This window comes from Hippopotamus amphibius, chromosome 7, assembly GCF_030028045.1.
Source record: "Hippopotamus amphibius kiboko isolate mHipAmp2 chromosome 7, mHipAmp2.hap2, whole genome shotgun sequence".
NCBI lineage: Eukaryota > Metazoa > Chordata > Mammalia > Artiodactyla > Hippopotamidae > Hippopotamus > Hippopotamus amphibius.
The window spans coordinates 10,089,289-10,114,886 of NC_080192.1; the positions used below are offsets into that span (position 1 = coordinate 10,089,289).

Here is a 25,598-nt window from a genome sequence, read left to right on the forward strand (position 1 = left end):
ATTGACAGGCAGATTCTTAACGACTGCGCCACCTGGGAAGCCCTGGAACTTCTATTTTATAGAGGGCTATGATAAAGAAGCTAAATAGTTGGGGAAGATCCCACATGCCAGGGAGCAACTTAAGCCCCTGCACCACAACTACTGAGCCTGCAAGCCACAACTGTTGAGCCCATGTGCCACAACTACTGAAGCCTGTGCACCTAGAGCCCGTGCTCCACAACAAGAGAAGCCACTGCACTGAGAAGCGTGTGCACTGCAATGAAGAGTAGCCCCTGCTCACCACAACTAGGGAAAGTCCGCACAGCAACGAAGACCCAATGCAGCAAATTAATTAATTAATAAAATTAATTAAAAATAAAATTATTAAAAAAAATAAAATAGAAGTTCTAGGAGGGCAGGAATTTTGTCTGTTTTCTTCACTAGTGTATTCTCAGCAGTTGTAACAATGCCTGCCACAGAATAGGTCCTCAGTAAATATTTGTAGAGTGAATTGTAAAATGGGCCGCCCTATACCATGCCACCAGCCCAAAGGCCTCTTAAAGTCATCGCGGTCTCCTGTGCTGGGGAACTCCAGCAGCAGCTCTGGGTGGTTTGCTTCCAGCTGCCTGTTCCAGGTAAACAGTGGTTGAAAGAGACACCTTGTCCACTTCGGGAAGGCTGTTTTGCTCTGGGTCTTATGCATGGCAGCACCCTGTTCCACGAGGGCCTTGGCTCTTGGCACACGGGGGTCTGCATGTCAAGCCTCACTTAGCTGCATTCCATTCGGGATTTCTCTGGCAGTGTGAGGATTATGAGCTGGAGTCCAGCTAATTGGGTTCAGATCCTGGCCAGTTGCATCATCTCCTGTGCCTCAGTTTCCTGCATGTAACATGGGGAGAAGTATACCTTTTCTCATGAGTGTTTAATTAATTAATTTATTTATTGACTGCATTGGGTCTTCGTTGCTGCATGTGGGATTTCTCTAGTTGTGGTGAGCGGGGGCTACTCTTGTTGCAGAGCACGGGCTCTAGGCACACGGGCTTCAGTAGTTGCGGCACATGGGCTCAGTAGTTGTGGCTCATGGGCTTAGTTGCTCCATGGCATGTGGGATCTTCCTGGAACAGGGATCAAACCTGTGTCCTCTGCATTGGCAGGCAGATTCTTAACCACTGCGCCATCAGGGGGTCCCTCTTATGACTGTTTTGAGGAGTAAATATGATCATTACCTGAAAACTTGGTGAGGCATCTGGCACTCAGCGGGTGTTGGATGAATGGGGCAGTATTGGGTACAAGGTGACAGAAGCAAGCCCTCCCCCCTCGATGGCTTAGGGAAGAGTCTGGGATGAGCTGGGATCAGGGTGAACGTTTGGAGGGACATTTTGTTTGGAAGCCCAGAGGCTTGGTTGGGAGGTGAAAATGACATCTGACCTGATGCCTGCATACCTCCCATCTATCCTTGTGCACTAATTGATCGCCTGTGTACTCTGTGCAGGCCCTCTGCCTAGTTTTGTCAGGAGTCCGAGGTAGAAGGCTTGAGTCCAGCCGTCAGGCAGCACCTCCCATTTCCTCTCTCTGGGCCTCACTGCCCCCATGCCAAACAGGGATAGCGATCACACTGTCCCTGTCTCATGGGCATTTGTGAGCTCCGAGGCAGCTAACAGACATGAAAACCGCCTGCCAGCCATAAAGCAAGGTGGCCTTGTGAGAGAATGTGCCGGGGGGGCCGGTGTGCAGTCATGCGCTTGTGGGCTGGGAGGCACAGAGGGCGAGGGCTGCAGGAAGGAAATCTGCAGGGGTTCAGGGCAGGCGGCGTGTTCTGACCCAACCCCGTGTTCTCAGCCTATCCTGCCAGGGCAGGGCATGGGGGTGACATCCATCGGCCGCACGGGAGGTTGTCCTGTGCCAGTTGTTCCAATCATGGGACATCCTGTCAGAAGCAGCCGGGGCTCACAGAGCCTGATTTCCAACTCACGCAGTTCTGCGTGTGCTTCCAGAATCCCATGTGTGGTCAGTCCCGTGAGGTCAGCTTCCTGGCCCGGCTGCCTGTGGGATCCTGGCATGTACCTCCCGGGCAGCTGCCCCGCCCATCTGGTCCAGCAGCGAGCTTGACGAGTTTCCCTGCTTGGAGTATGAATGAGCTCAGCTTTAAGCACCAAATTTTCCAGATCAAAGCCCAGTAGGTGCCCCATAAAGTTTCCCTGGGTGCCGGGGTGAGCTCCTGGGCGTTTCTGTCATGGTCAGAGTGGGTGAAGAAGGGGATGTGTGGTCTGCTACCACTGCATGGGGAGAAGAGAGGAGGGAGGGATGCCTCAGAGGTGCTGGCCTCTTGGCGCCTCTGGTTGGGTTTTCATTTGTTCTAAGTCATTCATTCACCAAACATTTATGAAATGCCAGCTGTGAGGCGGAAAGAGCATGCTAGGTGCTTGGATAAACCCATGAACGGGGGGATGGGCCCCCTCAGCCAGTAGATACGGCATCACCATCCCAGGGTAAGCGGTCACTGCGGGTGCGGTGCAGAGGAAGGCACACGTGCACCTGGGGCTGGGAGGAGGGGAGGCACAGGGCGTAATTCTTGGAGGAGGTGGCATGTAAGCCGAGTCTTGAAGGATGAGAAAGGGTTTATTCACTTGTTTGACAGCCCTTTCTTGAGAGCAGGCTCTGGGGCAGGTGAAGACGGTGGGGAGGACAGGTCAGCAGGGGTGGGGGATGGGTAGTGGAGTGGGGGGTGGGGTGAGGGGGTCTGGGTGGGGCCCACCAGCCTCAGAGAGGCAGCTGCTCCCCAGTCTAACGCCCATCCCTGCAGCTGTGCCGGAAAGAACCTGGGCTCCGGGGTCGGAGGTGGCGGGGACAGGAGGAAGGGACAGAAATGAGGCCGGCCTGTTATGATCGGTCCAGGATGTGGCCCAGGGTTTTCGTTTCCTTTCTTCCACCTTGTGACGACAGTGACCACTGTTTGTGTGCCCACAGTGGCCAGCTTCCCACTTTCCCTCCACCCTGTCATTTCATCCTCATACCTACCCTGGAAGTCTGGAGGAGGGCCAGGCCTGTCCTTTCCGGGGCCAGGCTGCTGTCAGTGTGGGAGGGGAGGCGCCCCCGCCACCAGCCCCAGGACCCTGTGGAAGGGGACTCTCCTCTGGGGTGGGGCATCTTCCTTCCATCCAGCTGGACCCCCGCGGTGACTCTCCTCCTTAACCCAGGTGGGCCGTGGGTGCTGGGTGCTCCCAGCTGCCCGCTCCCTGTGAACCCCTCTCCCGGTGCTGTGTCCTGCCCTCTTCAAAGCCGCTGTGCTGTTCTTCTAAGCCAGGCCTGACCCCCACGTGCCCCCCCCACCTCCTCAGATGCAGACCCCAGGGGCTCAGGCTACACTTCTACTTTTTTTAAAAAATATAATCATTTTCCATACCATTTGGAAAATAGGGGGAAAAAAATTCGCCCATAAACGTAATACCTTCATCTACCGTTAGTATTTTGGTATGTTTTCTATCAGTTTTTTTGTTTTGGTTTGGTTTTTGTTGTGTGTTATTTTTACTCAGTTAAATATGTTTTAACAGACTTTCTCTGGGCTGAGTCTTGTGTTCGAGTTGGGTGTATAGAAGTGAAAAGACCCAGTACCTGCCCTTATGAAGCCCAGACTCCAGAGCTAGCCCATCTGGGCTCCAGTTCTCACTCTTCCATCTACTAGCTCTGTGACCTTGGGCCTGTTACTTTACCTCTCTGTTCCTTGATTGTCTCATATGTAGAATGAGGATACGCATGGTAATGATTTCATAGGTGGTGGTGCAGATGAAATGATTAACTTATGTAAAGCTCTTGAAACGAGGCCAGAGCACAGATAGAGGCACCTGAGTATTTGGTGTGGTCCGTGTTTTAAAGTGTACAGTCTCGCAAGAGGATCAGGGCTTTTCCAGCTAGAAAAGGAGACATTCTAGGTAGGCAAAGCAATGCAGACAGGCAAGATAGTGTGAAACAGCGTTGCTTTGTGGAACTGCATGTGGTTTGGAGCCAACAGGGTGGGACTGATGGGGAGAGGCCGCATGAGGAAGCAGGGGCTTCGCACGCTGAGCTCACAGCTCAGAACAACACAGGGAGTGTCATGGACTCATTGCCACTGAGCCTATAACAAGCCCACATGCTTTCCCTGAGTTGTTATGACCTTCACAATAGCAGCCTTTAGTGACCACATGGTGTCTCTGGGATAAATGTGTCATAATTTACAGTTCCCGTAATGCTGGATATTGAAGTTGCTTCTGTTTCTGTACCAAAACAGAAATTGTTATAAAGCATATAGATGTGGATGCCATGTGTTCCGTTTTGGGGGATTCTTTTCCGGGGACCAAGTCCCATGCCTTCTCTTAGGGTCCCGCCCCAATCCCCTAGCTGTGGGGAGGGGCGCAGGTACCCAGCTCCTCTGTCCTTTCAGCTCCCAAATGTGGAAGAAAGAAGGACCTTGACATAGGTCTAAGCATCCTCATGAACGTCCTCATTTAATCCTTACAACACACGAGAGGCGAGCGTGGGCCTCATTTTAAAGGAGGAGAAACTGACTCTCACACCACATCTTAAAACGAAAGATGTTACAAAGCTTCACAGCATTTTCAAAGCTCTTTAATTGTGTTCTGTAAGCTTCAGTTTCCTTATCTGTAAAAGGGGGGTGATGGAACTAAAGAGGGCTAATGTTTGTTGAATATTTACTATCTGCCAGGTTCTGTTATTAGGCACTGTTGTGGTCCCCGTGTTACAGTTGAGGAAACCAACTCAGGTTTCGTAACTTGCCCAAGGTCACACAGCTGGTCATTTGTTATTGTTATTTTTTTGGTTTTGTTTTGTTTTAAAGATTTATTTATTATTTTATTTATTGATTTATTTTTGGCTGTGTTGGGTCTTCGTTTCTGTGTGTGGGCTTTCTCTAGCTGCGGCGAGTGGGGGCTACTCTTCATTGCGGTGCACAGGCTTCTCATTGCGGTGGCTGCTCTTGTTGCAGAGCACAGGTTCTAGATGCTCGGGCTTCAGTAGTTGCAGCCTGTGGGCTCATTAGTTGTGGCCCACGGGCTTAGTTGCTCTGCGCATATGGGATCTTCCTGGACCAGGATTTGAACCCATGTCCCCTGCATTGGCAGGCAGATTCTTAACCACTGTGCTGCCAGGGAAGCTCCACCAAAGGTTTTAGACAAATTCTCCCGATGGAGTATGAGATGACTCTGGTCTCCGTGTGGCATCTGGTAGAGAGGGAACACTGGTTTTGTTTGTGGAATTGAAATGACCGGTGCTGAGTTCTTTGAGTTCCCAAAAGTTCTTTGAGTTTTCCATACTTTACAAAAGAGTGAGAATCCCGCATCTGCACAGGGACGTGTCACCCGTCACGTGGGTTCATGTTTGCCGTCTCTTTTGATCACAACACCCTGTACTGCAGGTGAGGAAACTGAGTCTCTGTTGGGGAAACCGGGTCAGGGGGCAGGACAGTGCTGGTTGCCTGTGCACAGTGGCAGCTCTGGAACTTCCCATCAGCGCCTCTGCTCTCCCATTCAGTGCTGTTTCTCTTTCTTCCCCCTCCTTTCCAGGTCCCTCCAGGTCCAGAATCCAGGGAACAGCACTGGTGGGGAGCCACCTGGGTGCTTGTGCAGGAAACCACCACGCGTGGTGAGGTGGGCATGGGAGACCGAGCCCGGCTGACCAGAGACCCCATTTTCTTCCAGACTGAGGGCGAAGGCAGCGGGTCCTCCCCACTGACCCCGCGGAGGATGCAGTTCTTCGGCCGCCTGGTCAACACCCTCAGCAACGTCTCCAACTTGTTCTCCAACCCATTCCGGGTGAAGGAGGTGGCCGTGGCAGACTACAGCTCAAGTGGCCGGGTCCGGGAGGAAGGGCAGCTGATTCTGTTCCAGAATGCTCCCAGTCGCACATGGGACTGCATCCTGGTCAGCCCCAGGAACCCCCAGAGTGGCTTCCGGTGGGTAATGATCCGTTACCACCCCCCCACCCAACTTTTCGCCTTTGACGCCTCCCAGGTCTCAGCCTGGGGGTCCCTTGGCCGAGAGCAGCTTCTTTGGGTTGACATCTGAGGGGTCTGGAGTAGGGGGGGAGCTGCTGTTAAAACAGAGGGAGGTGGGGGGGGAGTCAAGGGAGGGAGGGAATACGGGGATATGTGTATAAAAACAGATGATTGAACTTGGTGTACCCCCCCAAAAAAATAAAAGTAAAAATAAAAATAAAAAAACCCCACAACAACAGAGGGAGGGGCTTTCTGGACGGGATACCTTCCAGCCCATCAGGGTCCCTGCAGCAGGGGCTGGGGCTGGAAGACTGTTTCCTGCCTTGAGCCTTGACCCATGCAGATGGAGGGAGGGAAGTAGGATGGAGAAGCCCAGAAGGTCAAATCAGGGAAGGCCCAGGGGTCGCCTGTAGCCTTGGGTCCTAAAGGCATGACTATCCTTGTAGGGGCCGATTGGCCAAGTTGTTCAGGGGAGCCTGGAAGAGGTGGACAGCTGCTCTTCTCAGGGCGTTCTGGGTTCCTCATGGGCTAGAGGAAAGGGTAGGAAGCCAGGACAGGGCTAAGGGAACTGAGCAGCTGCAGGACCGGTTGGGAAAAGAGGAGAGGAGTGGCCAAGGACCCCAAATGCAGGGTCCAGGGGAGCTTGGCATACTGGCGCTGAGTTGGGCTAGTGCTGACGGCCCTTCTTCATTCATTCACTCGGCTGGCTGTCCTGTCATCCAGGGAGTGAGCTGGGAGGCAGGGGTGGAAGTTGGAGGGTGGAATGCTGGAGCTGAGGTTCTGAAGAGCTGCAGAAATGGTGATGCCAAGGCCTGGGAGTGACGAGGAGTGAGGACTGGCCGGGGTGAGGGGGGCCCACTGTGCCAGAGCCCTGGGCTTCTCACTGAGGTTAGTCATTGTTGGGGGTGCTCCCCAATGCTCTGAACACCCTGCACTTTGTGGAGAGAAGGCTTGATGTACTGGACTTCCTCTTCAGGGGGCCCAGGTTCTGTCTTTTTAAGTCTCCTCCTTTACTTGCCTAGAGGGCTTTGGACGGTCCCCAGAGTACTTAAGTGTGTTGAACAGAGGTGTCAGGGTCCTGCTTCCAGCCTCAGGTGGAGGTGCTCCTATTGTTCTGTAGCTGCAGAGCTTCAGGATGGGAGGGGGTCAGGTCTTCCAAATCCTCAGGTTTTTATTCCCTAAGGCCCGGGAGTCCCACAACACCCCCTATGGGTGGAGAGTTGGACGCTGGCTGATTGAGAAGGCAACAGTGATAGTATCCTGTTACATTAGTGCGTGTGAGGCTCTGGTCTATTAGCTCCCTTTGTCCCGACAACAATCCCTGGAGGTAGGGTTATTATTGACTCTTCTTATAAAGGAGGAAACACAGCTAAAAGAACTTAAGTAACTTGCCCGAGGTCACAAAGCCGCTGGATTAGCAGAGCTGGGGTTTAGACCCAGGCGTTCTGGCTTCAAAACCGACCTCTTACTTTTTCTCCAGGCAGTGACTTTGCAGTGTGATGAGCTGGGCGGCGTGCAGCTCCCCTGGGCCCATCCTGGGCCCCGCAACCTGACATATGGTCCAGGTACCTGGCTCTTCTGAGGTGAACCCCGAGGTGGTCACTTGTAGCACCGCTGTGTACATTGTGATAATGTCCATGCTTCTCTTCCTGGTACAAGTTAATCATTTACTGCTGACATTGACTTGTGACTTACGCAATTTGATGAACCCCGCCAGCCCTTCACTGGTATCTCAGCAGAAGCAAGGCTGCAGTTCCCTGGAATCCTGGGAGGAATGATCAGAGTGTATGTGACACGTGATCTTCACTTCTTGAAAGGGGACTGTCTTTGGAGGCCCTCTCTGCTGGGACTTTGCCTGGATGTACACCTGGGGTTTGTCTGTTCACTGTTTATCCAGCCCACAGCTCATCTCCACCAACGGCAGGTCTCTGCCCTCCAGGGGCTCACGCAGTAGCCAGAAAAGGTGGATCTGGTGTTGAGTGGGGTAAATGTTCTAACAGGCTCGTGCCAGACTCATGTTCCCCAGACAGACCTCACCGCTTTACACTTTTTCTTTGCCCTTGCTTTTCCGTCTGCTAAGAATGTTCTTCCCGCAACTCGCAGGTCCCTGCTCCATGAGCCTGTGCCCACCGCTCTGTTCTCCCTCAGCACTGTCCATACTTCTGTCCACCCCTCTTGCCTTGGATTGCCACATGTCAGTTTGCACATCTGTCTCCCATATCAGACCGCAGCGCTCAGGAAGGACAGGGCCCGGGTCTGAGTCATTTCTCATAACGCCCAGCTAATGCCCGGCACTGGGCAGGTGCTCGGTAACTTTTTGTTGACCCCATGACCACTGAAGGTGAAAGTGTGTATGACAGGAGGGATGGGAAAGGTTTCTCTGAGGTGGCTGGACCATAAGGGTGAGGGAAGATTTCAACAGGAGAAGGTATGAGAGAGGGTGCATCACAGCAAAGGCACGGAGGGAAGGAGAGAGAGAAGGAGGAGGATTGCTTTGGAGAACCAGCAGGGAAGGGCTTTACTCAGCGTTGAAACTAGAGAGTTAGAAACCCCTCTAGCCTAATGGTTCTTGATCATTTTTCGGTTCAGGAACCCTGTGAGAGTCCCAGGGGACCCTCTCCTCCCCACCCAATACACATCCACACATTTGCCTGCCATTTCCCAAGGATCACAGCTCCCCCTGAAGCTTATCCACAAGGCAGAGGCTTCTCAGAGCTGATGCCAGGGGGCTTTAGTCTGCGGGCTCAGTTCTAGAAGAGAGAAAAGACACAGCCCCACAAGTCCTCTAGATCCTCCCCTTTTCTCTGAATCTTTCTTTCACCTCCTTGTTCTAACTCAGACCTGGCTCTGCCCTGAGGACACTGCTTTCCCTCCCAGGCTCCCTCCCCCTGGGCCAGGAGGTGGGGTAGCATCCTCCTTGCTCCTCAGCCTTGAATTGTACACCATCCTCAGCTACCACCACCCACTCTCTCTCCTGGTGGCAGGCATCCTGGGCCCTCCCCCACATCCTCAAAGACGTGAGCCCCTGGCTCAGAGCTCCCTCGCACCATCACTGCTCCTGTCTTAATTCTTGGTGACTGTCAGATTCACAGGGTGCCCCTCCTCACACCCAGGGCTCTTGGTGCCTGACCTCTCCTGGTCCACACAGCCATTGCCTGGACCCAGTCATCACCAGTAACAGCAGCTCTTCCATAAATACAGATGTCAAGCACCCCACTTCCTGATCTCTGCCTCCTTTCTTTCCAGCTCCTTCTCTCTGGTCCTTGCAGACAGAGGACTGATCCTGCCACCTTTTCACAGTCCCCATCACTTTTGTGGACTTTACTGTTTCCCCAGCTTAAACTCCACAGCCCATCATTATCACCACACACTTGCATCCACTCTGTTTTCCTACTGTTCTCTCTCTTCATCATATTTGCTTGGCAAAACCCCAACACAAGTTAATTCCAAATCACCACCGTGGCCAGAGGAACACCCCTCTATACTGACTGCTGTCCCTTTCAAATCACAGCACGATTATCAATTCCGTGGATAATGCCCATCTAGTTTCCTACCAGAGCAAGTGAATTTCCTCTTTCTTCACATCCTCTGATACTTGGTGTTGCCAGTTTGAAAAAAAAAGTCGTCATTCTGTTGGGTCTGTAGTAGTATATTATTATGGCTTTAATTTGCATTTCCCTGATGAAAAGGGGCAGTTGAGCCCCTTTTGATATGTTGATTGACCATTTGGCAGTCCTCTTTGGTGAACTACCTGCTCAGTTGTCTTGAGCATCTAAAACATTTACGTAGTTTAGGCAGAGCTATTTTGTGCATGTGTATGGTTCTGTGTGTCCTGGCCACCACTCGCTGGTTTGCCTTTTTACATGCCTAATGGTGTCTATTGATAAGCAAGCATTCTCAGTCTTCAGGAAGTCAAATTTACTTATCTTTTCCTTTATCGTGTGTTTTGTGTATTCTTTAAGAAAGTCCTCTACCGTGAGGTCACGAGGATACTTTTCTATATTATCTTCTAGAATATTTATGTTTTGCCTTTCATAACTAGATTGATAGTCTACCTGTAGTTTTTTGTTTGTTTGTTTGTTTTAATGTATGGTGTGAAATAGGACTCAAGTTTCTTTCTTGTTTTTCAGCTGGAGATTCAGTTTTCCTGGGCCCTTTATCACAAACTGCTCTTTTCCACTGCTCTAGAATGCCATATCGGAGATAAATCCAGGTGTCCCTCTAGGAATGGATCCGTTTCTAGGCACTGTTGTATTTGTCTTTTCTTGCACCGATACAGTGCTGTCGTAATTAGTGCAACTTCATAATAAATCTTAATATCTGGTAGAACCAGTTCTCACTTCCTTCTTCTTCAAGATTATTTTGGCTATTCTCAGCTCTTCGCATTTTTACCAGGCAAAAAAGTTCCACCCACAGAACAAACAAGCAAAGAAAGAAACAAAACCTTTGGTCTTGAGGTTTAGATTGAGATTACACTGATTCTGTGGGTCAGTTTGGTAAGAATTGACAGTTTAATACCATCTAGTCTTCCAGACTGTAAACCCGGAATACCCTCCTACTTATTTAGTTTTTCTTTAATTTCTCTCAATATTTCTTTGTAGTTTTCTGCACAGATGTTTTAGACATATTTTGTTAGATATATTCCTAGTATTTGAAATGTTTTGATGTTATTGTAAATGATATTAATTAAAATTTAATTCTCTAGCTGTTTATTGTTGTGTATAGCCACGCAGTTGATTTCTGTATATTCATCTTTATTCAGCAACCTTGCTAAACTCGTTTATTAATTCTAATAATTTATCTGTAGGACTTTTTGGATTTTCTGACATAGCATCATGAACATAATGACAGTTTTTGTTTCTTCCTTTCCAATCCTTATACTTTTATCTTTCTTGCCATACTGCACTGGTAAGAATGGTGAGTAGAATGGTGAAGCAGCATCCTTATCTCATTCCTGATCTCAAAGGGCAAAGCATCAGCATCTTACCATTAAGCATGATGCTTGTTCTACACTTTTTTGTAGATATCCTCTATCGCATTAAGGATGTTCCTTTTTATTCCCAGTTTTCTAAGAGCTGTTGTAGCAGGAATCGGCATTGGCAGACAGAACACTGAGGCTATAAGCAGGAAGCAATGTTTATTGTACTGGCACAGGCTCAGTGGATTCATATCTGAAGGTTGAGCCCCGAACACAGTGGGGCACCCCCTCATATACTTTTGTTAAACTCCTATACATTGGAATTTTTTTGTCTCCCACATAAGGTAACAAGCAAAGGAGCATATAACCTGATTGGGTACTTCCCCTTCTGTGGCCTCTGGGCCATTGCTAAGTTACAGAGTTAGGCAGGAGTTACATAGCAACAGATTTCTGCAGGAACCATGCGAGAGGGGCTTCAGAGTTAATGGGCACATAAAGATAACGGCAGGATCCAACTGCCTTCCTTTCTAGTTGAGTTATGGCCTCCTGGCCCTAGTGTTACTTTGTTCTGGGGGAGCCCCCACCACAGTTTCTTTTTTAAAAATTCATGAATGGGTGCTGTATGTTATCAAATGCTCATACTGAAACAATTGAGATTTGCATTTATTAGCTTGTTAGTTTCTCCTTTATTTTGTCAGTGTGGTGAATTATTGGGTTGGCCAAGAAGTTCATTTGGTTGTTCTGTAACATCTTATGGGACAACCGGAATGAACTTTTTGGCCAACCCAATACTTGATTAGGTGATTGGTTGGTTTTCAAATGCTAATGCAGCCATATATTCTGGGAATAAATCTCTCCTTGTCATGATGTAATATCCTTTTTGTATACTGATAGATTAAATCAAATGTTTGTTTAGGATTTTCAGCACTATGTTTATGAGAGATATTGTCCTGTAATTTTCTTTTTAAAAAATATTCTTATCAGATTTTGCTGTCAGTTTTAGCTGGTCACATAAAAAGAGTTGATAAGTAATCCTTCTCCTATTTTCTGAAAATTGTTTAAGATTGATATTACTTCTTTCTTAAATGTCTGGGAGAATTCATGGGTGAAGCCATCTGAGCCTGGAGTTTTCTTTGTGGAAAGCTTTTATAATAGATATTCAATTTCTTTAACAGATACAGGACTACCAGATTTCTCCTTCTTCTTGTGTCACTTTTGATATGTTGTGTTTTCAGGGAATTTTTCCACTTTAAGTTGTCCTATTAATTGGCATAAAGTTGTTCATAATGTCCTCTTTTTTTTCCTTTTAACATCTGAAGAACCTGAAAAGATGGTACTTTATGTTTTCTCTATTTCTCATTCAGTTTTGTTAGGGGTTTATTGATTTTTTTAAAGTCTTTTCGAAGAACCAACTTTTGACTGTGTTTAAACCAAATGCTGCTTGTACCTATACTAATGCCATCTCCCCTGTCCATTAGCAGTTTTATTAATGTTTTAGTAGTTATCATAAAGATTGTAATATGCATCCTTGACTTATTATAGTCTAGCTTCATATATATATATATATATATATATATATTTACTTATTTGGCTGCATCAGGTCTTTTTTTCTTTTTTCAAGATTTCTTTCTTTCTTTCTTTCTTTTTTTTTTTTAGTTGCAGCAAGAGGGATCTTTAGTTGGGGCATGTGAACTGTTAGTTGCAGCATGTGGGATCTAGTTCCCTGACCAGGGATCAAACCTGGGCCCCCTGCACTGGGAGTGTGGAGTCTTAGCCACTAGACCACCAGGGAAGTCCCACCTTAAATTTGGCACTTTCCTGACAATGCAGACACCTTTGAATATTTCCATTCCATTTATCCATCTCATCAGCTTTTTGTGATATATTTTCACTTTAATTAAATGTGTATGTAAATATTTCTGTCTGTATATCCTCCAGACATTCATTTTTATTGTTCTTATAAACAGTCAATTTGGGGAATTCCATGGTGATCCAGTGGTTAGGACTCTGTGCTTTCACTGTCGAGTAGCCGGGTTCAATCCCTGGTTGGAGAACTAAGATCCCACCAGCTGTGCGGCACAGCCAAAAAAAAAAAAAATCTAAAAAACAGTCAATTTAGATTTGCCCACATAATACCCTTTCCAGTGTTCTTTATTCTTTCCTGCATTATCTTGCTTCCATCTGAGATAGTTTTCTTTCTGCTCTATTCTCTTAGTGCAAGTCTGCTGACAGTGGTTTTGTATCTCTGAAAATGACTATATTTTACCTTTATTCTTTTTTTTTTTTAAACTGAATAAAAATGTGGGGCTTACTCAGTTCCCTGAATAAAAATGTAGGGCATACCTCAGTGTGCTTCCCTTTTCTCCAAAGTCCTGGCTCACTATGCCTTGCCTGCCTTAGGTTCTCTCCAGAACCTTCCAATATTTGTTTGAACTTAATCTTGCCTTTATATTTGTTTTCACCAGGAAGGCTAGTCTGCTACAGGCGCCTCTGTCATAGCCAGAAGTGGAAGTTCATCTCACAAATTTGATATGCAATATTTGCATTGTCATTGAGTCAAGATAGTTCCTTAGTTTTACCATGACTTCTTGTTTGAACCGTAGATAATTCATATGTATCTGGGCTAATTTTTAAACCTATGTGAAATTTTTTGTTATCTTTTTGTTTTTAATTTCTAGCTTAAATGGAGAACATAGTCTAAATATTTTCAGGTCTTTGAAATTTCTTTAGATTTGCTTTATGGCCGAGCATGGGTCCAGTATTTATAATTTTGTGTGTGTGCTTGAAAAGGATGTGTATTCTGTACTTGATGGGAATAGTGCTTTATATATGTCTGTTAGGTCAAGTTTATTCATTGTTCTATATCCAATAGGGATTTTTTTTTTTTTGGTCTGCTTGTTATATAAGAAACTAGTAGAAGATATTAAAATATCTCAGTGTGATTGTGGGTTTGTCTAGTTCTCTTAATTCTGTTAAGTTTGACTTTATTTTGGAGCTTTGTTATTAGATGCATAATTGTCATATTTTCCTGGTGAATTGAAACTGTTATCATTAAGAATAGTCCCTCTTTGTGTCCAGTAATGCTTTTTACCTTAAACTCTACTTTTTCTAATATTAATATAGTTTCACCAGCTTTCTCTTGGTTAGTATTTATATATTTCCTTATAATTTTAATCTTGTAAAGAGTTGTCTTTTCTTTTCCCTGTTATCTGTTATCCAATCTGTTATTCCTTATATTTATTTTGAACATTTAGTCTATTTATACTTAATGTAATTCTGGTATATTTGGGTTTAAATCTACCATATTATTGTTTGCTTTTTTTGTTGTTCTTCCACCTGTTTTCTTTTCTTTATTCCTTTCTTTCTTGCCTCCTTTTTTAAAAAATTAATTAATTAATTAATTAATTTATTTATTTATTATTGGCTGTGTTGTGTCTTTGTTGCTGCACACGGGCTTTCTCTAGCTGCAGCAAGTGGGGGCTACTCTTCATTGTGGTGTGCAGGCGTCTCGTTGTGGTGGCTTCTCTTGTTGTGAAGCACAGGCTCCAGGCTCGTGGGCTTTAGTAGTTTGCAGCACACAGGCTCAGTGGTTGTGGCACACGGGTTTAGTTGCTCCATGGCATGTGGGGCAGGGATCGAACCCATGTCCCCTGCATTGGCAGGCAGATGCTTAACCATTGTGCCACCTAGGAAATCCCTCTTGTCTTCTTTTTATTTCTTGGTTTTTGTTTTGTTTTATTTTACTCAGTTTTATTGAAATGCAATTTTCAAAGAATAAAATTTACCAATTTTAAGTATACCATTCAGTGAATTTTGATAGAGGTACACACGCACGTAACAATCACCACCATCCAGACGTACGACTTTTTTGTTATTGCCCCAAATTTCCTCCATACTCCTTTGTAATAAGGCCTCTGCTCCCACCACAGCCCCTGGCAAACACTCATCTACTTTCTGTCACTGTGGTTTTACCTTTTAATCCTATAACATGTAGTCTTATAAATCTGACTTTTTTCACTTAGTGTAATGCTTTTGCAATTCGTGATTGAATGTTTTCTTATTCCATTTTTGCCATCTCTATTAGCTTGGAAATTTATACTCTATTATTATCTTTTAATGATGGCTTTTGGGAGGTAGTTCTCCATGGGTCTCTTGTGTTTCTGTACATCTTATGAGCAGAGATTCTGACTACCTTTATTCCACACTATCTTTACAAGGATGTTTGTATTGTGAACAGCCTTGGAAGATAGAGGTAGTATCTTTCTCTAGAGCAAAGGGTAGGTTTGCTTACTCTTCTATGTAATAAAGATAATATTTTCCTCCAGAGCAGAGCTTAGACAGACTTGCTTATTGATGATTATAACAGATTCAAGTTCCCTACACTCAGGGTTTCTCTCTTCTAATGCAATATGAGCAGGTGTCACCTGATCCTCTTCATGTCACCCTCTGGGAAATGGATCCCAGGGAATTGGCACAAATGCTGATACTCTGGCACAAATGCTATTGCTGTGAGTAATAAATTGCCCTTTGTCTTCAATCCAGGAACCTTGTGTCTTCTGCCAGCATCCATGAAACTGTGTCAGGCTAACTTGTTAGTTTGCAAGTAGGGTAAAATCTGAAACCCTTCACAGTTCTTGATAGAACCCTAGAGACTGTAACACACATCCTTGGCCTTACTGAAGTATAATTGATACTTTGGCCTCTTCCAGAACAATAAAAGGGTCTTAGACCCCTTTAATCCCATCTATCCCCCTCCAGACTTCTATGCCATGTGTTTTTTTTTATTAATATTTTTACTTTAAAGTCAACAAGACATTATATTGTCAATATTTATTTAGATTCACTCACATATTTACCATTTTCATGATGCTTAATTTTTTCCTGCATCTTTGACCATCCATCTAGGATCAAGATCCTTCCAGCTGAAGAAAATCCTTTTATATGTCCTTTTGTTTGGGTCTGCTAATGATAGTCTGTTTCTCTCTCTCTCTCTCTCTCTCGTTTGTTTGACTAGTGAAATATTTTAATTTCAAATTCATACTTTGATTTTTTTTTCTGAGTGTAGAGTTCTCATTGGCATTTATATTCTTTTACCTCTTTAAGGATGGTTTCTCGTGATCTCTGGCTTCCATTGTTGAGCTTATTGTTGAGCTTCATTGTTGAGTCTGATGGTTGCCTCTTAAGATAACCTTTTTTCTCTTTGCTTTTTAAAAATATTTTCTCTCATTTTGTGTTCAGCAGTTGTAACACGGCACACATGTCAGTTATTGCTCCAGTTACATATGTTGACCAATATGTGTCATTCTCAGTTATTGCTATGCAACAAACTCCCCCAAAGCTTAGTGGCTTAAAACAGTATCAGTGGAACTTCCTAGGTGGCATAGTGATTAAGAATCCGCCTGCCAATGCAGGGGACACAGGTTCGATCCCTGCTCCAGGAAGATCCCACATGCCACGGAGCAACTAAGCCCATGCGCCACAATAAGAGAAGCCACCGCAGTGAAGAACCTGCTCACCACAATGAAGATTAGCCCCCACTCACCACAACTAGAGAAAGCCCATCAGCAGCAACGAGGACCAATGCAGCCAATAAATAAATAAATAAATTTATAAAAACAAACAAAAAACCAGTATCAATTATTTAGCCCACAAATCTGCAAGTTGAGCAGAGCTTAGCAGGAAAGGCTTAGTTCAATTCTACAATACACGGTATTGGCTGGGGTGGCTTGACTGCACGATCCACTTTGAAGGTGACTCACAACTGGCAAGCTAGTGCTGGCTGTTGGCTGGGGGTTCATCCAGAGTTAAGGGTCCAGGGCCAAGAGTCATCTCCATGGGTATTTCAGCTTCCCTGTGGTGTGAGGGCTAGGTCCCAAGGAAAAAGAGATAGAGGCTCCCAATTTCTTAAAACCTTGGTCCAGAAACTAGGGTGGCATCACTTCTGCCATATTCTCTTGGTAAAGCAGTTACAAAGCCACATGAAAGGGTAAAGACACATAAATTCCCATTGCTTACTGGCTCAGTAGGAGGAATGTAAGTGTGGATTTGGGGTCAGTGGGGAGAGGAGGACTTATATTTTAAATTAATGAAATAATGTTTTCCATCAATTTTGGAAAGTTCACAGTCATTAACTCCTCAAATATGGGTTCTGTATAATTCTTTTTCTATTCTGTTTTTGTAGCTGCACTTATATGTGTGTTAGATCTTTTCATTATGTGTCTTTTATTTAGTTTCCTGTATTTTCCAAGCCTTTCTCTCTCCGTGCTTTATTCTGTTTACTCTTTTCTGACCTATCTTCCTTTGCACTAATTTTCTATTCAGCATTGCCCAATCTGGTGTTACACCTAGCTCTTAATTTTGGCAATCATATTTTTTAATTCTGCAATTTCCACTTGCTTCTTTTTTTAAATAATTTAAAGTGATTTGCCAAAATTGTAAATCGTCTATTTTGTCCCCTTGAATATTATCACAGTTATTTTAAAGTCAGTGTCAGATAACTTCAGTATTTGCAGCCTCCATTTAAAGATCTGTTTCTGCTGTTTTTCTTTTGTATTTTCTTATCTCCTCATGTGCCTGATGAGTTTTGATTACATGCTGGACGATGGATTTGCAACAATGCTTGTGGAAATATATGTGTTGGTATTTAAAAAAAAGAAAGAAAGGGGGGCTTCCCTGATGGTGCAGTAGTTAAGAATCTGCCTGACAATGCAGGGGACACAGGTTCGAACCCTGGTCCAGGAAGATCCCACATGCAGCCTGTGTACCACAACTCCTGAACCTGTGCTGTAGAGCCCGCAAGCCACAGCTATTGAGCCCACGTGCCAGAACTACTGAGGGCCACACACCTAGAGCCTGTGTTCCACAGCAAGAGAAGCCACCGCAATGAGGAGCCTGTGCTCCACAACAAAGAGTAGCCCCTGCTCACCACAACTAGAGAAAGCCCTTGTGCAGCAATGAAGACCCAATGCATCCAATAAATAAATAAATTAATTAATTAAAAAAAAAGAAAGTAAGAAAGGAAAGGAAATCTTTTCAAGTAAAAAGAAACAACCGACTTCATTTAGGTGTATGTGTGTGTAGGGAGCGGGGAGTCCAGCTGGAGCAGGTCAGTCCACAGCTGGAAGCAGAGACCTGTTTGTGGGGACCCCAGTCTTCTGCTTCCATCAAGGGCATGGGCCAAGGGTCCCTCCTGGCTCATTTCCATGTCTTCCTCCTCTGCCCTGTCTCCTCAGACTCTTCCAGCTAGAGATGGAGGCCGACGCCCTAGTGAATTTCCAGCAGTATTCCTCCCAGTTACCGCCCTTCTATGAGAGCTCCACCCACATCCTGCACGCTGAGGTCCTGCAGCAGCTGACCGACCTCATTCGCAGCCACCCCAGCTGGTCGGTGGCCCACCTGGCGGTGGAGATGGGGATCCGAGAGTGCTTCCATCACAGCCGCGTCATCAGGTGGGCGGGGTAACTAACCAGGTGGGGCAGGAGGGTAGGACCCTGGGGACACTGTGCATGTGGACGGGGAGTGTCAGTCCTGCCTCAGTTCCCTTCCGTAAACTCAAAGGTTGCCTAGAACGTTTGACTTAAAAAGGGGCAGCATCACCTCTGGGTTAGAACAGAAGAATGCTGACTAGAGTCAGAAGAAGCAACGTAACATTTCTGGAGTGCCTACCAGGTGCCAGGTCCCTGGTAGCTGTTTTATTCCCACCATGAACTTTGAATCCTCCCAACATGTGGATGAAGTATTGTCATCCCAGTGAGAGGTTATGTGATTTGTGCAAGGTCACTCAGCTGAAGAGGGCTGAAGAGGCTTCAGATCCTTGGTGTCTCCTTCCAATGGCCTCGCTGCCCTTCTGGAAGCTGGAACACGTACTCTCATGTGTCCATTTGGCCAACAGATGTATCAGTGGATGCCCCTGGTGAGGGCCCCGTGCCAGCCAGCGGCCTCCAGCTCACCATCCTGCCCTGAGGTAGCTGCACCTCCAGTGCTCCGGCTGAGACAGCTCTGTTCAGCTCCCAGGCCCAAAGCTGAAAAGTCTTCATTGCCTTTTACAGTTTACGTGTTCTTGGACATCTTGGTATTTAATCTCACAATAGTTCTATCTATTTCCAAGGGCAGGCATGGCAGGTATTATTATTATTATTATTATTATTTTGTGGGTAAGGATATTGAAGCCTAGGAAGGTTAAGTGAGTTGCCTGAGGTTGGTGAGATTTCTGCCTTCTGCAATTCTTTTTACACCACCCCACTGCCCACTTCAGGCTGGTGTGGCCCTAGGACACATCCTTCATACAGGTGTGCAGACTAAACTAAAAGCTGATACGAATCACATCAGATAACGAATAAATTGTCTCAGCCTTGAGTTTGAATCAGCCAGCTCCCGCAGGACACGAATGCACTTGCACTCCTCGCCACCTCCCCTGCATCTGCACTTGGCTTTCTCAGTGCCCCGCCCACCTAGTGCCACGCCCCTCACCTCCCTGGCTTTCCCCTGTAGCTGTGCCAACAGCAGGGAGAATGAGGAAGGCTGCACTCCCCTGCACCTGGCCTGCCGCAGGGGTGATGGGGAGATCCTGGTGGAGCTGGTGCAGTACTGCCATGCCCAGATGGACGTCACTGACAACAACGGCGAGACTGCCTTCCATTATGCTGTCCAGAGTGACAATTCCCAGGTGCTGCAGGTGAGCAGGGGTGGGGACAGGGCGACTGGTGCTGGCCACATCTTACTGTGCCCACAGCTGTCTTTGGGCCCCTAGGCTTAGGTGTCCCTCTCACTGTCCCCACCTGGATCCTTGAGGCCTGAGCCCCTTCATGGAAGGTGCACCCCCCACCCAGCACTTCCCTCTCCATGCTTGTCAAGGAGACACATCCTTGGCCACTTTGCTCCTACAGCCCTGGGAAAGTCCTCCAACCCAGCAAAATGAGCTCAAGGTCCAGTCCCATCAATCAGTTTAATTCAGCTTTTCCAGAGCACCCCCCATAGGCCGGACCCCTGGGCCGGGTGAGTTCATTTCAGCCTCTGCCTGGAGGTGCCCACGGTCCAGCGGGACCTGAGCTTAACTTTTTACAGGAACTCAAAACAAACAAAACTCCATCTGGCTCCTGTAGGCATTTGCACCAAAGGCACTCCTTCTGTTACATTTTTGATTAGCTGAACAGAAAAATAAAAAATAAAAACTGTGGGTGAGTAGATGAAATGATGAAAAGGCTACCTTATATATCAGATAGAAAAGACAGAATACGGGCAGTATTTTATTGCCTAGAGTTAGAAGCTTCTTCTAAAGGTTATATCCTTCTCTCTGGTTATCAGAATAGAACCACATTATTCCAGAAAATGTGGATTCCTGTGTTATGATTAGTGCTCTCAGGGAAGGGAATTCTACACCCACTGTTGGACTCCACCCTTACTGAGGCCCCACTGTGTGCCCAGCATGGGGCCCCACATGGAGCCTGCCTTGATGCAGAGGGTAGGCACACTCTGTTATCAATAGCTGTCCTTTATCGCTGGTCTCGTGTCTGACCCTGTACTCATTATTATATGTGTTCTGGTGAATTCTCAAAATATCCTCTGTGGGTGGGGGCTATTATCCTCCCCTTCTCACCAAAGAGACTGAGGTTCAGCAAAGTTAAGAAATGTGTCCGGGGCAGGGGCATGGGGGAGGGGAACGCAGCTGTGAGCATCGGGGCTGGCCCTTGAATCGGGCCTGGATGCCAGCACCTCGGCTTCCCTGCTGTGTCCACAGATCCAGCTGGTCACACGGGTACATGGGTCATAATTAACTTTAGGGAAACAGCTTTCAGCCACAACCAAGGAAATAAAAGCATCAGGCCTGTCTTATTAATACTAGTGTTCTGTCTTATTTTTTTAATTAACGAAATAATGCCTGTATGTAGCAAAAAAATTCAGGCAGGACAGAAGGGTATACAATGAAAAAGCAAGTCTCACTTCCACCCAGACCCCCAGTGCCCATCCTCGATACAACCTCTTTTAAATTTCCTGATTGAGAAATTTTTCTTTCTTTTTTTTTTCTTAAAGATTTGTTTTATTATTTATTCATTTGTTTATTTTTGGCTGCGTAGGGTCTTCCTTGCTGCGCACGGGCTTTCTCTAGCAATGGCGAGTGGGGCCTACTCTTTGTTGCAGTGTGCAGTATTCTCATTTTGGTGGCTTCTCTTGTTGAGGAGCACAGGCTCCAGGCTCTCAGGCTTCAGTGGTTGCGGTGTGTGGGCTCAACAGTTGTGGTTTGGGGGCTCAATAGTTGTGGCACACGGGCTTAGTTGCTCCATCACATGTGGGATCTTCCCAGCCCAGGGATCGAACCTGTGTCCCCTGCATTGGCAGGTGGATTCTTACCCACTGTGCCACCAGGGAAGTCCTGAGAAATTTTTCATGCACACCACAGTCATGCCAGACCAACGCCCCAGCCAACACCAGCACAGTCGGCTTCTTTCTCCCCCCAGAGCCTCCTTTCTCGGTTGCTTCTCTTGACGTTCTCATCTGTGGTCTCGTGGCATCCAGCTTCCCTTCCCCTGAGGCCCCAGAGAGGAACAGCCACAGTGGTGGATGTCAGGGGAGGGACAGGCTAGGAACCTCTCTGTGTTTGGCTCCTGCCTACCCCGAGGTCTTGCTGTCAGCTCCTAGGAAAGAACGCATCGTCGGGCCTGAACCAGGTGAATAACCAAGGGCTGACCCCGCTGCATCTGGCCTGCCAGCTGGGGAAGCAGGAGATGGTCCGTGTGCTGCTGCTGTGCAACGCTCGCTGCAACATCATGGGGCCCAATGGCTACCCCATCCACGCGGCCATGAAGTTCTCCCAGAAGGGGTAAGACCCCACCTTGCCCTACGCGATCCACAGGGCCTCCTGTCTGCACGGCCGGGCCTCCCGTCTGCGTGGCCAGGCCTCCTGCTCAGACGAGCAGTGACCTCCACGGGCTCATTAGATGTGTGTCAGATCCTGGTACCAAGGGCTGCCCTGGCACAAAGAATTTGATAAATGTGTGGCGGTGTGAATCTCAGTCCACAAACTCCACTCTTCAGAGAACAGAACTTTGAAAGTTGCTCCGTCATGCACCTTAATTTTCTGACGGTGAACCTCCCTCTACCAAACTGGAGAAAAGCAATCTTAAACTTCCCCAGGTGATGCCCCAGTACTAGAATCTCATGCAACCCCAAGGCTTGGAGGGGCCCACCTGACCTGGATCCTTTTCTGTCCAAGCCCACCACGTCGGATCTGAACAGCCCCAACATGGCTGCTGTGCTATGTGGCTTCTATGCCCAACTCGAAGCCTAGGAATGCTTAGCAAGGTGGCCCAGGGTCCCATCCACCTGTTGCACCCCTCCTTCCTGGCAGGTGGCACTGCTGGGAGTCAGGTGCCAGGCCCATGTCTTGGGGAGCTCTAGACCACTTATTTCTTCTTTTCTCCCCAGCCCTGGGAAACCTGGTCTTAGGAGAATTCTTCTCCATGTGCAGTGTGTGTGTTGGATGTAGGAGGGATAAAAGAGATACTACCCAGTAGATACAGTATCTAGAATGCACTAATGAGTGAATGATTCAGGTGCTCCCTCAGTCCTGGGCACTGTGCTAAGTGCTGGCCTTACAGAGATGGAGGAGAGAAAGCCTGGGACAGGGGACACAGAGGTCACCCAGGACCTTCCAGAGCTGTGTGCTAAATGGACAGCGAGAAAGAGCTTGGAGGGGCTGCGCTCAGGTTGGGGGGCCGGCACTCTCACCCTCCCTCGGGGTCTTCCTTCCTCTGGGCTCTGTACCCACCTCGCTGGCCCCGAGGCATTGCTGTCCCCTCAAAGGTCCAATCCAAGCTTGGACAAACCCTCCTTGCCTTGATTCTTCCTCGCACAGCCAAGATGAACTAGAACTTTCAGAAAGACTTGACCAGATGGTTGGAGACAATCCCAACACTGGATTGGGAGGGGGCTTGAGATGTGCCTTGAGGGGCTCGGGGTAACATTGATGTTTGTTGCAGCTTTTTTTTGCAGGAACTCTCCCTCACCAGTAGTTGAAGCCTTGAGTTGTGTGGCCTCTTCCGGTGTCAGGCTGCCCCCGCCGGCCTTCCTCACTCTCACGTGGCCCCTCTCTCCCCAGGTGTGCTGAAATGATTGTCAGCACGGACAGCAGTCAGATCCACAGCAAAGACCCTCGCTACGGAGCCAGCCCCCTCCACTGGGCCAAGAACGCAGAGGTGGGCGGGGTCTGAGGGGGAGCTGTGGGTGGGCAGGGCTCTTCCTTCCTCAGCCGCCTGCCGGAGGGAAGTTCCTGAGCGGCCTCTGAGGATGGCACTTGGGGGATTGATCTCGTAGTGGGCCCCCCAAGCAGATAAGCCCAAGGAGGGATGACATCCTGGCGTTGCACGGTGACAGTGTCCCCTCTGTGGTCTCCTCATGTGTGAATTGGGGGTCTGTGGCCTACCTTTGGAGGTATCGTGAAGTCAGCAAAGCTGTGTGTGAGGAGATTCTTCATAAACTGTCAAGCATTCGCAACTAGAAGGTGGCAGGTGGTGATGATGTTGATGCTGCTGAAGATGCTGCCGCTGCTGCTGCTGCAGCTGATGTGGATGCTGATGCTGATGATGCTGCTGAAGATGCTGCTGCTGCTGCTGATGGTGACGGCTCTAGCTTCATCTACAGAGAGCCTTGCCAGCATCTCCTCTGAGGTCTCTCCTTGAGCCAAGCTCTGACCCCCTGGGAGGATGGAGGCCTCTGATCTCTCATCTTCAGGAAGCACAGCTCAGCAGTGCACTGGGTGCCCTCAAAGATGATGGCCTACTAGTAAATGCAACAGGCCAGGAGGGAGGAGACTGCCAGCCACTGTGGGCACCTTCACGCCAGGAGCTAGACACCCAGTCAGGCCCGCCTGTGTGTTTTCATGTTCCTCGTCAGCACAGTGTGTGAGGTGGGAACTCGCATTCCCATTATTCGCATTTTCATAGAGAAAATTGAGGTGCAGAGGGGTGCGGTGACCCTTCCAAATTCAGACAATGGGGATGAAATGGGGCTGAGCTTTAGGCTCTGGTCTGTCAGGGTCCAAAGCCTGGGCTCTCTGGGGCTGTTGGGTGAGCAGGGGTGTGTGTTGCCAAGGCTCAGATGGGGTCATACCTTTGCAGGGTACTGGGCAGGGTCGCAGGGAGGGGGGCAGTTCTAGGGCAGGGCCCAGAGGAACCTTTGCAGGGAGGGATGGGGTCCTGTGAGCTCCAGGAAAGGACCTGGAAGTCCCTTTAAAAATTCACCACGTCTTGAACTTTTTGTCCCCTAGTTGCTGGGGTGCAGCTGGTGTGGAAGGCAAGGTCTGCGGATGCCCCTAGAACTGGGGCCTGCCACCTGGGCTCCTGCTGTTGCTGGAGATTTCCAGAGGCCCAAGAGCTGAAGGAAGTGGCCATGCCCAGGTGCCCCCAGGCACTGCAGACCACAGCCTCTCTGAGCGCCCCGCTGACTCGGACTGGGACCCTGTCTCTGCAGATGGCTCGCCTGCTGCTGAAACGGGGCTGCGACGTGAACAGCACCAGCTCTGCAGGGAACACAGCCCTGCACGTGGCTGTCATGCGCAACCGCTTCGACTGCGTCATGGTGCTGCTGACCCATGGGGCCAACGCCGATGTGCGCGGCGAGCACGGCAACACCCCGCTGCACTTGGCCATGTCGGTGAGCCCCGGGCGACTGCCCATTCGGCAGAGGTGCTGGCGACCGGCAGAGCATGTCCCCCCTCTGAGCCCAAAATAGCAGCCCCTTCCTCTGCGCTTTGGCACCTCTCATTCCCCTGCCCCCTTGTGACACCCGGATGCTGTGAGAGGGGAAAATACAGCTCTGGCCACTGACCGTGGCCTTGAGCAACTCACATCACCTCTGCCAGCCTTGATTTCCTCATGGGGAGAACGGAGGTGTTGGTACCAGCTGGCAGAGGTGTCGAGTGGATTCGGTGGTAGACACCTGGTAACTATGAGAGATGTCTACGCGGCACGTGCAAGACCTGGTATGGAGTGAGTGTCCCCGAGACGTTCATCCTCCTTCCCTGCACCATCGGGGAAACTATTCATCTGCATGTTGCCCTTATCTCCCTGGTAGACGCCAAGCTCCTGGAAGGCAGGGCCTGCTTATACATCTTGGTGGCCCATGGTAGGCGCTGGTCACCTTTGTTGGTTTATCGTAGAGCGCAGTTCCTGCCTGTAAAGCCCCTACAGTCTGGTTAGACAACTATAGCAGGAAGATATTAAATGCAGGGGAAGGAGTGTTATTTGTTACAGATGTGTGTGTGTGTGTGTGTGTGTGTGTGTGTGTGTGTGTGTGTGTTCGTGTAACTGTAGCAAACCATACGTACCCATAATTCTGTTCAGCATGTCTTGAAGTGATAGAATAAGAGATACCCCTGGGGCTCTAAAAGAAGTAGATTTAGGACAAATTCAAAGACATCCTATTTTATACCAAAGGTCATAATTGTAGAGGGGATGTTGCCCAAGAGACTGAAACTATAAATAAAACGCTGGCCGTTTTTAGCACTGAATGGGCCCTTTGAATTATGTAGTTGAACAGTTCTTAAACTTTTTGGTCTATTTGATCCTTTTATACTCTTAAAAATTATTAAGACTCTCAAAGACTTTGTTTATTTGAATTTTATCTATCCATATTTAGAAATTAAAAGTGAGGGACTTTCAAGATACTTATTAATTCATTTAAAAATAACAATAATTTGCCAAGCCCATCCTAACCCAA

The 25,598-nt window shown here is 47.8% G+C and overlaps 1 protein-coding gene across 7 annotated transcripts in view; it reads left to right on the top strand.

Annotated features, from left to right (window-relative positions):
* PLA2G6 (phospholipase A2 group VI) overlaps positions 1 to 25,598 on the top strand; it is a 52,144-nt gene that overhangs the window by 2,298 nt on the left and 24,248 nt on the right. For 3 of the 7 annotated variants that reach the window (XM_057742432.1, XM_057742426.1, XM_057742430.1), the window contains exons 2-7: positions 5,538 to 5,926; positions 18,119 to 18,334; positions 19,377 to 19,560; positions 21,515 to 21,702; positions 22,981 to 23,077; positions 24,351 to 24,533. In XM_057742432.1, coding sequence (XP_057598415.1) covers positions 5,628 to 5,926; positions 18,119 to 18,334; positions 19,377 to 19,560; positions 21,515 to 21,702; positions 22,981 to 23,077; positions 24,351 to 24,533 — 1,167 coding nt within the window. In that variant the 5' untranslated portion in view covers positions 5,538 to 5,627. Of the gene's footprint in view, positions 1 to 5,537; positions 5,927 to 7,510; positions 7,534 to 18,118; positions 18,335 to 19,376; positions 19,561 to 21,514; positions 21,703 to 22,980; positions 23,078 to 24,350; positions 24,534 to 25,598 lie in introns of those variants that run through there. The other 4 variants (XM_057742429.1, XM_057742427.1, XM_057742428.1 and 1 more) reach the window with 3 other exon arrangements.